The following is a 14,754-nucleotide window of genomic DNA, read 5'->3' on the forward strand; positions in this document are numbered from 1 at the left end:
TCTAATGAATTTGTGGTAACCAGATCGTTGAAAATATTAAGGACAAATTTTAGGGTGTCTGCATTGTCAAGATTTTGTGTGGCTAAAAGAATTTGGTGAAAGGCTTGAAGTCAGTGAAAACTTGCTCCACGCGAGTCCTTCATTTACTTCTGTTATTGACGACAACATCGAAAAAGTTAAAGGAACAGTGCTTAAAAATTGTCATGTTGGCATCAGAGAGATCAATCGGGAACCGAAAAAATATAGTACGCTGAAGGCATTTAAAGTAATCCCAGCCTTATAAGGAAATTTGAATAAATCATTGCCAAGTTTATATTGCTTAAGATACAATTTTGAGGAAAAATGAAAATTAACAATGTGTAAGTGTATTTATTTTTAATACCGGGTTAAATTTGATCATATGATAAAACAGGAGTAGTGTAGTAACAACGCCTTTCTGTAAAGGTTGCAATTCAGTAAGTTGTGATAACATACATTTGCGAAGGAAATGCGGTTGAAACCAAGTCGAAAAATTACTTCTTCTGTTCCCCAGTTGACTTTCAAACTATGTTCCTTTCTTCTTGATTTCTCCAATTCAGAAGCGGCCTGTCTTTTTGTCAGCTATTATCAATACATCATGGTATACTTTCACGGTTGGAAACTTTGGTTCCATTCTGATGGACAATGAGTTGATTTTACTTAATTTGCTTAATTTTGTGCGCTGAAGAGACTTTTTTCTACTGAATACGAAGCTATTCCGATACTTATGTCGCTTCCTTTTTTATTTGTCGAGGAAATATTTTACTTTCTGGTTGCCTATACCTTCTGCTGCTAGAATTATCTTTTCCGATTTTGGTTTGAAGAAATCGCAGGAAAAAATCTTGGTCCTTTTGGAATTCTGTTTTGAAATACTTCTCTATGCTTCTCTAATCTATAAATGGAGCTCAGTGTCGGGTACTCGGCGTAGTCTTTTTTCACACCAAGATATTTAGGAGCCGTATTGGCGTAAACATAGTGGCAGGCGTCGCAAGTTTTGACAGTATATTTTTTTTCGCCGTTTATCATATCTCTTGGATGTCATTTAAATACAATTTTTTCCAAAAATTTAACCTTATCCATGTAGATTTAGTCTTTTGATTGCAATCATCGTTTTATTAGACAAGTATTTCTATACCCAATCGTAAATGACATTGTTCATCTCGAGCAATTACAGTCTAGGCCTATTCTACTGAAGTCTAAGTTGTAAATTGTTTAGATCGAAATGGCTCTGAGTGTATTATTATCATCGAAATATTATGTTGGTAATTGCTACTAACTGATATTTGGTAGAGACTTCAGCTTTCCAGCAATAATCCAGAAAGAGCTGGAGTATAACGTGAAGAGGTTTGTTTAGGTCATCCCAGCTTTGACTTCGGCAAGTCTTGTACCGATCGGATTTTCAATTTTCTTTCTAAATAATATTCGAACATTCGGAAAGTTTGATAGGATCTGCCGAGATTCAAATTTACTTACAGCTTACAGTTTGATATATTGATCTTTTATCGAGTTTCCAATGCATACGCTTGCAACCACAGCGAAAGCAGCACCTGATCTTTGCCGGTCCCCTGAGTTCGAACTAAATTACAACTGTCATCATTCAAAACAAGAAAAAACATAAACGCATGAAAAATTACATAGAAAAAAATAGACCTGGACGCTGGTAATCACATGTAAGTCTTCAAAGGAGAAATATGGAACGCCACTTTGAAATAATGCGAAAGTATTCTCGGAGTGGACGACAATTGAACGACACTATGATTATGCGAAAGGCATTTTTTCAATCCTATCAAAAAATAAATCTCTAATGAACTCAGAAACTTTCAATAACACCGTACTCTTTACCAGTAATTCCCAACAGTTTATTAGCATTAAACAGTACCCATTAGTTCGCCAAAATCAGTGACCACTACGTCACTTCATTTTTGAATAATACACCAGTCATTTTTGCTGCCTGCCACATTAATGATGCTCCCAAAAAGAGTTGTCCTTCTGCCAATTTGCGTTGATGCCGCACTTTTTCAATTACCCACACCCACGCGGCTGCCACAATCAGCATGACCCTTTCTCCGGCGCTTTATGAATATAAAAATTTCAAAAATATGCGGCGATGCGGACGGCGACACCATCAATGCGTTCGATTCAATCAGAAACGTTAACTGCATACGTAATGCTCGGCAGTCTTCTGCCTAGGTCCACACTGATACGGTGCGCCATTATGCTCGCTTTGAGCGCCCCGCATATCCTTTGGTGCGCTGCGTGGCATAAAAGGTGTACCGTTCATACGCAACAACACTATAAAGGGACATTATTGTAATTTCAATTGCGTTCGCAGCACCAAAAGTAGTAATGTTTGCGATTCTCGATTTTTGCTGCAACAGCAGATTTTCGGTGTCTCCATGTTTTTGCTTTCGCCTACGCCTGCCATTAAAAATACAAAAGCTGATTGAAATAAATAAAAATTGACTGCGCGTTGCACGTTGTACGTGTGGGTCATGTGGCACACGCGCCGCGCAAAACACACACATACTTGGTAAATATGTGTTTGCATGTATGTGTGTGTAGTTTTGGTCCTTCAGTTGGTGTATCTAAGAGAAGCAAAGTTCTGTCTCTCAAAGTAAGCTGACTTCTCCTAATAAAAATGGAAATTAAAATTCTTCGAATAGCTCGGACACAGAAATTTCGAGAGATCACTATTTCCTGTCTACAAGCACGCAAGACGACGGAGCAGCCGAGCAGTGACCAGTAGAAGCACACACACACTGTCATGCAATGTTCCGCTGCCATCTGCTTTTTATACCGTTATTTATGTTGTTGCCATGTAATTACGCTTTTATTGCCCGTTACGTTTGGAAAATGCAAATTTGCCGTTACAACCAAGCACCGCACCCACACTGGCTCCACTTGGCGACGCAGCGAACGCTTATTGCTGACTCCGTCCACTCCACTAGCGCAGCAGAGTCTATCAATTTCTGACTTCAATTTTACTTTTGACTTTTTCTTTTTGAATTCGTTCTCTTTTTGGACTGTCTGTCTGGCCAAACTTTGCATAATCTGCCAATTTAACGTCATATTTGCTTTTTGGAAAATTTCGCAAAATCACATACCAACTTTGTGGATTCGAATGAAGTCGAAAAGGCAACAACAACAACAAAAACTACTTCATCAAGCAGCCACAATTCTCCAGGAAGCGAAAGTCAACGCGAGTTGTTGTTAGTTGGTTGTTGTTGAATTTTAAGCGCACCATTGGCTGGGTGGCCGGGCAGACGTCGGTAGCCCGAAGGCTTATTTAGTTATTGCTATATTTATAAATAAATTATGCAGTTGTATATAACTGTAGTTGTTGTAGCTGCCAGAACATAAATATATGGACGACCAATTTAAATTACTAGTAGTTTTTGTTGTTTTCTTTAGCTTCCAGCGCAGAAAAAAGTCATTTTAAGCAAAGCTTTAAGTACAGTTTTAGTAATCTATTAGTCAGAGTGCGTGAAGTCTTCTTGGTATTGCAGATAAGCTAAATGAAGTGTCGGAGCTAAAGAAGTGATAAAAAACAAATAAAAACTTTGAAAAGCACCTGAAAGATTAGATTAAAGTCACGGAGGATTTACTCAGAAAGTTTTACACAGGTGGCTTTTTAGAATAAGCGCCAGAAGGCAAGTGCAAACAGTGCATGCAACCCTGAGTGGATCGTAGGTTAGAAACTCGCACGCATAAAAGATTAGGAATTACGAAACAATATAAAAATAACTCAGTGAAAGTATATTTCTATAGTGTTATCTGGACTCTAGGAAAGATGAAACGAAAAAATCTTAACGTCGGTTGCACCGACGGTATAATACCATGCACGAATACAAAAAAATCTTTACAAGAACTGTGATTGTTCAGTTTGTATGGTTACTGTATGCTATACTTTTAGTGATCTGATATGTACAAAATGAAAACTGAGTGATTAGTAGGTGTGTATATAGACGCACAGATGAACAGGCGGACAGGCGGACTTCACAAAATTGCCACAGCTCGTTACGCTGACCATTTTAAGGGTGATCCAATTACCGATACTTTTTTCAATAGCCTTTTTTGTGACAGATCATGCTAGAGTAGTTTCAAACTGTCATATTATTTTTGTTCAGTATTGTTTGGCATTTCATCACGGAAAGACTTACGACTGACGCACGGCACAACTTGACGCATTTTACGTGGACATCTTAAATTGAAAGCGTACAAAATACAGCTTATACAAGAACTGAAGCCTCGACCTTCCCAAGCGACATAAATTCGCTCCATGGGCTCTTGAAAATCAGTCTTTTCTTTATCTTTTGCTTCAGTTTTTATTTATTATTTTATCTTAAAAAATTCTCAGTCAGTTTCAGGTGTTTTTATAAAGAAATCTCCATTTTAACCTTCTATTCCTTTAATATGAAAATGTTGTCCCGCTTTTGGTTATTGGTGTTCTTAGGAATATGCAGTGAGCAGAAAAAACGGAAAATTCGCTGAAATACTTAACTTTTGGGTGGTCTCACAACTAAATAATATCACTTAATCTTAATATTTGGTGAGAGTCAGAAAAAAAGTGGTGAACATTTCTACAAAAAAATGTTTATTTTGCCATTCGGCCTCCATTAGGCCCATTGTGCTCACAGATGGTAACGAAATTAAGCCATTTCCAGCAACTCAGTGGATTTGAAAAAAATAACAATAATTTTCTTTTATCCCAGCTGCCCAAAGTCTTGGATCAGTGGATTGGATTATATCTCGTCGCAAAGGTAATGATCCAGCGTCTCATCATCCTCCGCGTATGCTCTGCAGTGCACGAATCCCCTTTTTGAAGTTTTGGAAGTTGGCATCTTAAGAGTAGGTGACCTGTAATGACTTCTACGATATTACTAAGTTTCCCTTGGACTAGAAGTAGCTTTTTTGCATCAACAGCAATATTCCAAAGTATCTATGTCACTAGTATGCCTGAGGTATTATTTAAGGGTCGATTGTTTCAATACACCATGGAAAGAGCTGAATGGTCTGAATCAGCTTAGAGGAATTATGTTTCCAGTTGCTACCGATCAGGCCAACTCTTCTGCTTTTTAATTTCTTTCTTTTCCAATATAATTGGGTTCGCAGGTAGTACATACGTATAAGTCTAGTTATTGCCATTGCATAACCTTACGCAATGAGACTTATGTTAGTATTGTCGGTACGGGTAGCCTCTATTGTCGCTTGGCGGTTTAATGCAAGGACTTAATGGTTAGGTTATAGCATTGACAGACGGCAGCGTTAAACCAGATTAATTGCATTTTTCGGGATTAATTCAGGAGTTACCACAGCTAACTCCGTTGCTGAATCCAAAAATAACTCTCAAAATTTTAGGGAGTTTGTGAGATTTTCGTTGGCAACATTGTTAAAAATGGCCAATTTTCATCTATTGTGAATGAAATACAAGCAACCCTGACAGCTGTTTATCAAATTCTCAATATAATATCAATAAAACTTCTATGTTATGATGCAGTTTTAAAAATAATGTGTTGATATGTTTTTGTAATAAAAAATGGTTTGGTAAAAATTGGTCGGCTAACAACCGTAATGTTTATCTTCTATCAATTTTCATTGAAAATATTATAAAAAAGACAATGAGCTGTTTATGAGAGTTTCAAACTCGCATAGCTGCCGTCTGTCACCTACAAATTTGGATCTGATTAAGTGCGCAGTTAATCCGGATTAACGCTGCCGTCTGTCAAGGCTATTAGATGCCTTCTTGGCACCGGAAAGACCTCTTAAGAATGATACGATTTTGCTCAGTTGTTTGTTCATAATGTTGATTAACTTTCCAGACATTGAGTAGAGAGGAGTGTTCTAACTAAAGGGATATTTAAGAATGTCTCCTACTAGATCACGGACATATTGAGATTATACTCCTGATTTTACTCTGTGAAAGTTATTTGAGATTATAATAGTTAGACTATGACCACAATATCTCAATTTCTAAAAAGTATAATTTCCAGTCCCTAGTACTTCCGCTTTGATGCATATTTGGTCTCTACGTGTTGTATCCTCTATGGTTAATGAGCAATTACTTAATTAGAAGCAATGCTTATCGAGCAAAGAACAGAAATAGTGATTACCTTTTCGAGCAATATTTTTACTATTGCTGTATTTGCTTCCATAACGGATACGGATATGTGCTCATCCAAATCCTTTTTTTTTACACATACATATGTATATACGCCACTACAAACTATAACACCGATGCCAATAAGCAACATACTTCACATATCGACATACATATATTCATACATATTCCTTCTCATTCAACACGGAAATCATCATTTGTATTGGTTATCCCATTTCGCTTGCTGCCCTTGCGCTTTGTCTTCTATTTAGTATCAGGTTGTGATTAATTAACCACACAATAACAAACAGCATGATAACCATTCAGTGGCGGTGATTAAGTCATGAAGCAGAAAGCACACACAAGCAGATCAGCATACAAATATATAGACACGATTTCTTATTATAACGGCTCGTATGCGATTTTTAGCCCCTTCCCCAACACTTACAGCTTACCACCACACACTGGCAGCGCTTGTCCAGCGACGAGAGTTACTCACTGTCAAGTTGATTATCCTCTTGCGGACAGTAGCCGCTGCTCCACCTCCTCCTTCTGCTGCTCTACTTCTCCGACTGTACATGCTGTGGAAATGTGTAAAAATTTTATATATATTTGTGCTAACAACAACAATAACGAACAAAGCTGTGGCAGCATTTCATTCACATGCGCGCCGCATTTGCCTCCGGCAATGAAGAACTCAAACGAAGCAAGCAAGTTGAGTGAGTAAGAAGTGGCTGATGTGACTGAAGTGGCAAGATATCCATCAAAGGATAATGGAAAAAGTGATGTGCGTACACAAGTGAAAGCGATGTTTTACATGCAAGACAACATGGCATTAACTACTTATGTATTTTATATACATATGTGCTGCATGTAGATATAAATTGATGAACGTGCAAAAGGATATGCAAGTATGTAGATATATTTGTGATGGCTCGATATCGTATGGCTTGGTTTAAATTGAAAACTCGTGGATTTCTAGAGAAAAGTGATTTAGGCAAATGGAATTTATAAAGTTGTAGTTTAATTTTTTCTATGCTAGTTAGCTTGCACCACACACTCAACAGAACTTACTTAAATAAGATGATTTCTCGTTAGATCACGAATAATGCCACTTGAACAGCTAGAAACTGTTTTCCGCTGTGATTTCCAGAACTCCTAGGTATTAATCACAAAGACCTTTGCAGCGAGTCACTGTCAGTGAGCTCAAGGTCGGTATAGTACCTCTGCTATCGGGGACTAACTATAGTGTTGATTAAAGCCTTCATGAATGTATAGAAACTCTTGGTATTCTAGTTCTGAAGAAAATTACCTGATTGCTCGACGGTTAGCTTTAACAGGAGCTATAAGAAAGATCTCAAATGTAATGCCAATCTTTCAACAAGGTCTCATCTCTTAACGATGAGAACGATACTTTCTTTAGAAAAGTATTTGCTGATACAAAAATAACCCGTCAGTTGCAATATATCTTTTTCAGTAGGAATTACACTAATTCCAATACCAGTTTTCAACAACACCTCCCCCTCCCACTTAAGGTGAATGCCACTGTGAATACCTTATATAGGAGAGGAGATAGTTACTGGCATAAAAATAACTCTCCAGCTTTCATACAATTTACTTAGTGGACATTCGTAAAAGTTTTCGGTGAAGGCTATAGATACCCATCGGTTCGAGATAGAGCTACAACAACCAAAAAGTGAAACATAACTAAGTAATATTTTGATCACCTGACAATTGGCTATAGTTCACATGAAATCCACCAATCAAAGAGCATACAAAAATACAGAAAGAATCTAAATCACTTATTCTCAATCGTATAATTGTTAAGGCAGGGTTATCTATGAGCTCTTCAGTTCTACATGTTCCAGCTTATTGGGCTCAGACAGTCAGTTTTTCAAAGTGAAATATTTCTTCGAAAAGATTACGATTAGCGATTCAAACTTTCTCTACTGACGGCCTACTTGGGTCCCAAAATACACAAGCTGGTTTTTTACAAAACCCAAAATCTCTGCTTCGAACCATTTAAGCCGTATAAAAGTTCTATTTAGCCCACAATTCAAGTTCATTTGGTGAGCAGTCACTGAGTCACTTCTCTTGCCCAGCAGCGTGATGAGAAATACCTGTAAATCTGAAAATCTTAAACAAATATTTAATTGGCGCACACATCGTCAAGCTGGGCAATTTTCCACCTTTATTTTTTTCTCTTTATCTTAAGCCAAAGCTAACATAGTCACAGCCATGAATACTTAAGTAAGTCATACAATGAAGAGCAACCATAACTGACTAGAAGCTGTTTATGGTATACGGCGATTTATGCCGCTGAGTGAGCTGCATGTGTGCCTGCCATTCGAGAAAAAAGAAGTTCAAAGTTCGCGCGAGAAATTGTTCGGAACTAAATAATTTTTCATAGAAATGAATATTGTTTTAAATCTCGTTTAAATATAAAATTTGCGTTGTGAATAGTTTCGCCAGATTCAACTGCAATTTTGTGAAAGTTGGAATATATTCTGACAGAGTTTTTCAAGTGGGTAGGTGGATTCGTCGTTATCTAGAAAACACTGAAATCATTTCAAGAGAAAATTATTCAAAATTCGAGTTCTTTCATTAATAAATGCGTTGTTTTTGTCTAGTCTGACCATTTCGATCGATTTGTTCGATTTCCAAATTATTTTCACGAAAAATATTCTTTTTAAGATTATCAAATTGTTAATGAATTTTCTCAAATTCGTCCTTGAATGCCATCCCTGCAGGTGTGACGTTGTCAACATCTTGGCAGTTGATTTCAGTTTCAGAAGTAAGAAACCAGAGAAGGAAAATTTACTTGGTTTTTATGGCCAGACATTATATTTGAAATGGCAGAGGTTTAAAAAAAAAACATTTTTGACGCTAAAAAATTGGAAAAATTTCAATTAAGTCTATCTCAGCAAAGCGAGATGGTTTGCTTTGTCTGAATCGTGCAACCCTTAAATTATAGAACCGTCTTTGGAGCAAATGCATTTTAGGCCGACTAAGCGACGTGAATAGTCAGCGCACAGCCGTGCTTGGAACTCAATACTTCGACTGTATGTCTTTCTTCTAACATAGAGCTGCCGAAAATAAGATAAATAAATATTAAATCATCTGGTCGTCTTCGAAACTGCAACGTTCGTACTCCCTTAGAACGGACATTCAAATCTTTGGTCCTTTTCCAACTAGTGCCTGCAAGAGCAGTTGAAGACGAAAAATAAAAACTCCTACTACTATAAGAGAACCTTTTTTTATATGTGAATATATATTTATACCGTATTCTATGCAAATATGTATCGCCTGCATTTATAAAAACACCTCAGCTTAAGCAGATGATCACCCCTTTTGTTGAATTCGCTTGGCTACTTGTCAACGTGATGGTCATTGCTGACGCTTTGCTGAATGAAATTCGCATCTCAACACAATCCACTGCTAGCATGCGTGCATACTTGAACACTTGTGTGTTTATCTGTGTATGTATGTGCTATTAGCCGCGCTTGAGTGTCGAGTTGGCAATTAAATATTCCAGGCATATGCAAAAATACTTAGCATGCAATTAGGGGCGGTCAAGTAAACATTAGCAAATTATATGCTAACATGACGTTTGTTGTCTTCAATCTCATGCTCCAACTACTAACACATTTGTAGCGCATATATACGTGTTAACAACGCTACCTTGTGTTATACACATACACACTCAATTATGCATGGGTATGGTATGTGTGGCAGTTGGTTTGCTTTGGTTGGTGGGTAGCTTGACAGCTGAAAGCCAAAATACTGGTTGGGTAGCTTGGCATTATGTGTGTATGTATGTATATGTACGGTTTCTAAGTAGCAACCGGCAGTTGGCAACATAAATATGCAATTATGTGTGTGCGTGTGTGTGTGTGAGCGTGCATTTGCTAATGGTCGTGCCGACTGCTGCCTGCCTGCTTGTTTTCCGCACTTAACAAGTTCAACAGTTGCAGCAACAATTGCAATAACAACAACAACAACAATAACAACAATTTCAGCAACAACAGCAAACATGCATGAAATATGTACACCACAAAATCCTTTCATGTTATTCCTTTTATCTCTTTTGAATTCGCTATATTTATTTCTTTATGCCGTTTTCTCTCAGCACCCTTAGTACCCATTATGGGCTCAACTAACTGTGTTGTTCAGTTGCATATTGCATATTTGAGACAAGAGCGGCAATGGCAGTAATGAAAAAATGCAATTTTTCATAGCATACCATCGGGCGCATGGACGTTCCTCTTTGCCGCGCGCCACTACTAGCTTCTACTAGTTGAGGCCATGTTCCTACTTTGACTTAACATTATTAGTGCATTTACTGTTTTGACTTTGAACGTGGCAAGGGCGCAGTACATGGATAGTGTGTGTGTCGACCAGTCCACTAGTGTAGTAGTCATTAAGCATGAGCATAGCGTGCAACAACAACAACAATCACATTATTAACAACACGAAATTGAATACGTTGCCATCGGGATCATGCACCAACAACAAAAGCAACAGCGAAATGTTCAAAAAATGCATTTATTCCTCGTTGGTATTCACAAGCTCTCTGCATGGAAATCTGTGGTTTCAGCTCTACAATGCGAGATTAAATTTTAAAGCATACTTTTGGGATAGTTGCATACTTTTGGGCAGCATTTCGTGTACATTTCTTTTTTTGTTTTTGTATTTAATTAAGATGGACATGAATGGCGGTTGAGCTGGCATTTTGTGCCGCCACCCTTCACTTGAAGTCAGAGCACGCTACCGCAACTTCAGTGAACGCCCAGCAGGCAGCGCTGTTGCTTGTTGCGTTATACACTTGAGTGGTGTTGCAAATTGAATTCATTTTTGGTATATTTCTCTTCAATTATATTTTATTTTTACATTCATTTTATCATTCATTTAGATATTTTTATTGCTTTGCTGTCTGCGTCTTATTTCCTGCCGCGCGTCGCTGGCGTTGCTCGAAAAGGTTTGCGTCTCGACTTGGTATCCACAAGCAGCACTGACTGGCGTTTCAGGTATTGACGTGTGGGTACCTCGCTCTCCTCATCGGGCGCAGCAGCTGTGTGTTGGTTGGAAAGAGAAAAAGTTCGTAATGCATAATAAGTTAATTGAAAATTTTGACTTATAAAAATTGGTGCATGAAAATTGAGATTTTATGTGCGGCACACGTGGCATACCTGCGGCCGGTGCCTGTTCAGGCGAAGAAGAGGATGTGCCAGTTGTGCGTTGAGCGCGTCCGGCGAGCAGATTGTAATAGCAAAGTGGCATTGGTTGTGGCTTCTCACCCTCGGCGACGGTGGGTGACTTGGGCGCCTCAGATGGTGGGTAAACTTCATCGCTCTGCTTTTATGATAAGTAAAAATAAAGTTTGGAGAGTAAATTTCAGTTAAAAGAGTTAATTGTATTGTCATAGGCTTCACCTCAAGCTCCAGTCTCGGTACTTCTGGTGGGCCAATGTCCGCTGGTTTACTTATCTCCTGGCAACGTTGTAGTTTAAATTTCAAAATCTGCAGAAATTATGGAAATGTTACAAATCTCTGAATCTTTGATAAAAACAAACGGAAACCCTAAAAGTAGGTTACATTTTAGGCTATTTTATATGATAAAAATAAAATATTCGCTACAGTTGTGTTGCGGTAAGTCAATATAGTTGTAAGTAAGGAAACTTATCCTTTAAATCTTTTGGAAGAAACTGTTTATAATTTTTACTTTTTACGCACCTCTATGAAGTCATCATCTGCTGCTTCGTTCGCCAAGAAGTTCGGTAAAGTTTCCACATGTATATAAAGGCCCTTCGCTTTCAAATTAATATGACTCTCATCCACTTCTTGCAACTTGAAGATCATTTCGCTTAAATGCTCTTTGATGAACTGCAAAACCGTGAGCGTATGCTCAGAGGCTTCCGAGTTCTTCTGACGTTCAGCGTCTAATTCGGTAATTTTTAGTTTAATTTGCTCGATGACTTCTTGGTTTCTACATAAAAACATAATAATTTACTAAAAGACGGCAACCTTATCAACTTCCTCTAAATACTTACACTTCACTCTCTTTGCCGTCGGAGAACTTCATTGCCTCCAGTGAGAGTGTTAATTGCTCTCTTTGCGCTTCCAGTTGCGCTTTCTCTTTCTCTGCCGCATTGCGTAAGTAAGACAAGCGGGAAGCGGATTCTTTTTGCGAACAAAAGCGATCATAGACTTCAGCAGGGGTTGTGGCGCCACTCACTTCCATTAATTGCTTGAAGAGATTCTCCATTTCGCCAGTTAAATTTTGTAACTGTGTATTTTCATCCATCTCGGTCTCAGTTTTTGCGGTAAGCTGATCGCCGGAGTTGGAACCGAGACTGTCTTGATGTACGAGCGTTTTGTTCTCAACGAAGAGTTTACGTCCGATGCGCTCCAGCTCCATCTTGCGTGCCTCAACCTGCTTACGGAAATCAAGCGCCTGTCGCTCACGTGTCTTTTGGGAAAGATGCGCTTGCTGCTCCTGGCGTTGCAGTATTGCTTTGGCAGCGTCGCGCATTGTAATGGCCTCGTTGTGAACTTGCTGGAGTTGATAAGAGAGCATTAAGGTATAGTAATGTATCCAACTCTGAAGTCTTACATGATGGCAACTTATTTACCTGCAATCTGTCAATCTCTGTCTGCTGCTCCGTCAGCGCTGCCTCCAATTCCCGTAAGCTACGTTCAAAGCGCTCAGCGTCGTTCATCAGCGAAGCCTCAATGGAGCGATATTTCTTGCGTATATGCTCGGCTTCCATCCACTGGACATTGGTGCGATGTATTTCATTCTCCAGCTGACAAACCAACTGTTTGGCAAAATATTCTATAAGCGCGGCTCTTAGTATCACACATGTATACAAACCTTTCTGTTGGCGTCTTCCTCCAACGTCTCTGGCGGCTTCTCACCCAAATTCTGTGCCTGCGCTGTTTTTGCCGCATTCAGCCCGCGGTATTGTTGCACCAGCTTAGCCAAGCGTTCCTTGCGGCATCTGAAACGGTGTCGCAGCAGATCCAGTTGCTTGCGTTGTTCGGTGAGCTTCAAGTCGGTCAGAAAGATGGCATCGTCGACGCTTCGTGCACCAATCGGGTAACTCATTTTGCCCACCGCAATCGCAGTTGTCGTGGCGCTGCTCGCCTTCTTTCGCACCTCCTGCGCTGTGGCCAGCTCCTCCTTGATGACGACGGCGCGCTGCAGTGGATTGCGCAGTTGGCCGCATTTGTGTGTCAGCTCTTTGATATCCTTCTTCAGCGTTGTGATAGTTTCACGGTTTATGCGATTCTGCTTTTGCCATTCGGCGGCATTGGCTGTCTTTTGACCCTCTAGAAGTGCGGCGTAGATTATGAAGTCCTGGAGTGTCTTATTTTATATTTTACAACTTACCTGCTAGAAGTATGCGCTTCTTTAATTCTGCGATTTTGTCATTTATTTCACCAATCTTATCTACTTCCGCTGCAGTGCGTAACGGCATTTTTGCATTTTTCCACTTTCATACAGCTCAGTGCGAGTTCTGGAAATCAATGATGTAGTTTGTTGATTTGCTTTGTCTTGACAACGTGAAAATTTGTTGTAGCAACAGTAGGGATGGAATCAGGGTTACAGCTTGCCTAACGCATTGCAAATTGTATTAGACTTACCACATCGCTAATAAATAAGTGAGCTTTCATGTGTTCATATGTGAAGCCTTTGAATTCCTCTGGAAGAAAATTGCCAATAGACTCGATACATGAATATGAAGTTTTCTTTATTTTCACTGTAAATTGTGATCTATGAATATACGATTTAATTGCTGATAATTAATTTCAAATTCATCCTCTGATGAGATACAATTAATCAATATCCTCCTTTAGATCTCATGAACGGTCTTTGATGATTCATCAAGAGTAGTTTTTTCATATAATTTATTCCGTTTACGAACTCATTGCCATTTATTTAGTTTGTTAGTCATGTTTCATATCGTATAATTAAATTTAATGTATGGACTGTTCATCTCCAGTCATAATCCGATAGAAATGGCTTCAATTCTTATAGCACCCACTTTTTGCACGTTCGCTCAACTAGAGCATATTCAACAATACCTTCCACCAAAATGCGATGACTTTCATTTGATGTTTACATCATATTAAAATAATGAAGAAGAACTCTCTGTAACAAGACTTTTCAGAGCACAAGTTTCGACATATTTGAGTGAAGAAAAATATTTCTGTTTATGCTGCAAATGAATGAGTCGAAAAGGACGCTCAAGGACAGCAGCTTTCCAAAGTATGTTCGGAGTATTGGTACAATCAAAAGCAAGCCGTATAGATATACGGTAGTTATAGCAGTGAAAAAAGCCCTGAAGTATCGACCCATCCATATTTTCTTGAAATAAAATCCAATAAGAATTTTTAAATTTCAAAACCTTGGAAGGCCAGCGGTTTTTGTTGTTGTAGCGGCAGAATTCTGCTGAGTTGACAGTCCTTAACCGGATAAAAAATACGGATCCGTTCCAGTTACGTAGACCCGACTGACGTGGGAATGACTGGGAAGGCCAGCAAGAGAGTATTTTTCTGAGGTTTGTACTAACAAGTTGACTAAATCCTTCCAAAAAACGTGTTTCTCCGACACTATTCTGAGAATAATTTTCGATA

The 14,754-nt window shown here is 38.7% G+C and overlaps 1 protein-coding gene across 1 annotated transcript; it reads right to left on the reverse strand.

Moving 5' to 3' along the window:
* Nucleotides 1-11,022: 11,022 nt before the first annotated feature.
* LOC120771994 (plectin) lies at nucleotides 11,023-13,620 on the reverse strand. The gene is made up of 8 exons (XM_040100351.1): nucleotides 13,508-13,620; nucleotides 12,989-13,446; nucleotides 12,747-12,932; nucleotides 12,165-12,670; nucleotides 11,848-12,100; nucleotides 11,548-11,634; nucleotides 11,305-11,467; nucleotides 11,023-11,186 (listed from the first exon to the last, which is right to left on the reverse strand). The coding sequence occupies exons 1-8, from the start codon at nucleotides 13,593-13,595 to the stop codon at nucleotides 11,056-11,058; spliced, it is 1,872 nt and encodes a 623-aa protein (XP_039956285.1). The 5' UTR covers nucleotides 13,596-13,620; the 3' UTR covers nucleotides 11,023-11,055.
* Nucleotides 13,621-14,754: the final 1,134 nt, after the last annotated feature.

The sequence above is a fragment of the Bactrocera tryoni genome, chromosome 3 (genome assembly GCF_016617805.1).
Source record: "Bactrocera tryoni isolate S06 chromosome 3, CSIRO_BtryS06_freeze2, whole genome shotgun sequence".
Taxonomy (NCBI): domain Eukaryota; kingdom Metazoa; phylum Arthropoda; class Insecta; order Diptera; family Tephritidae; genus Bactrocera; species Bactrocera tryoni.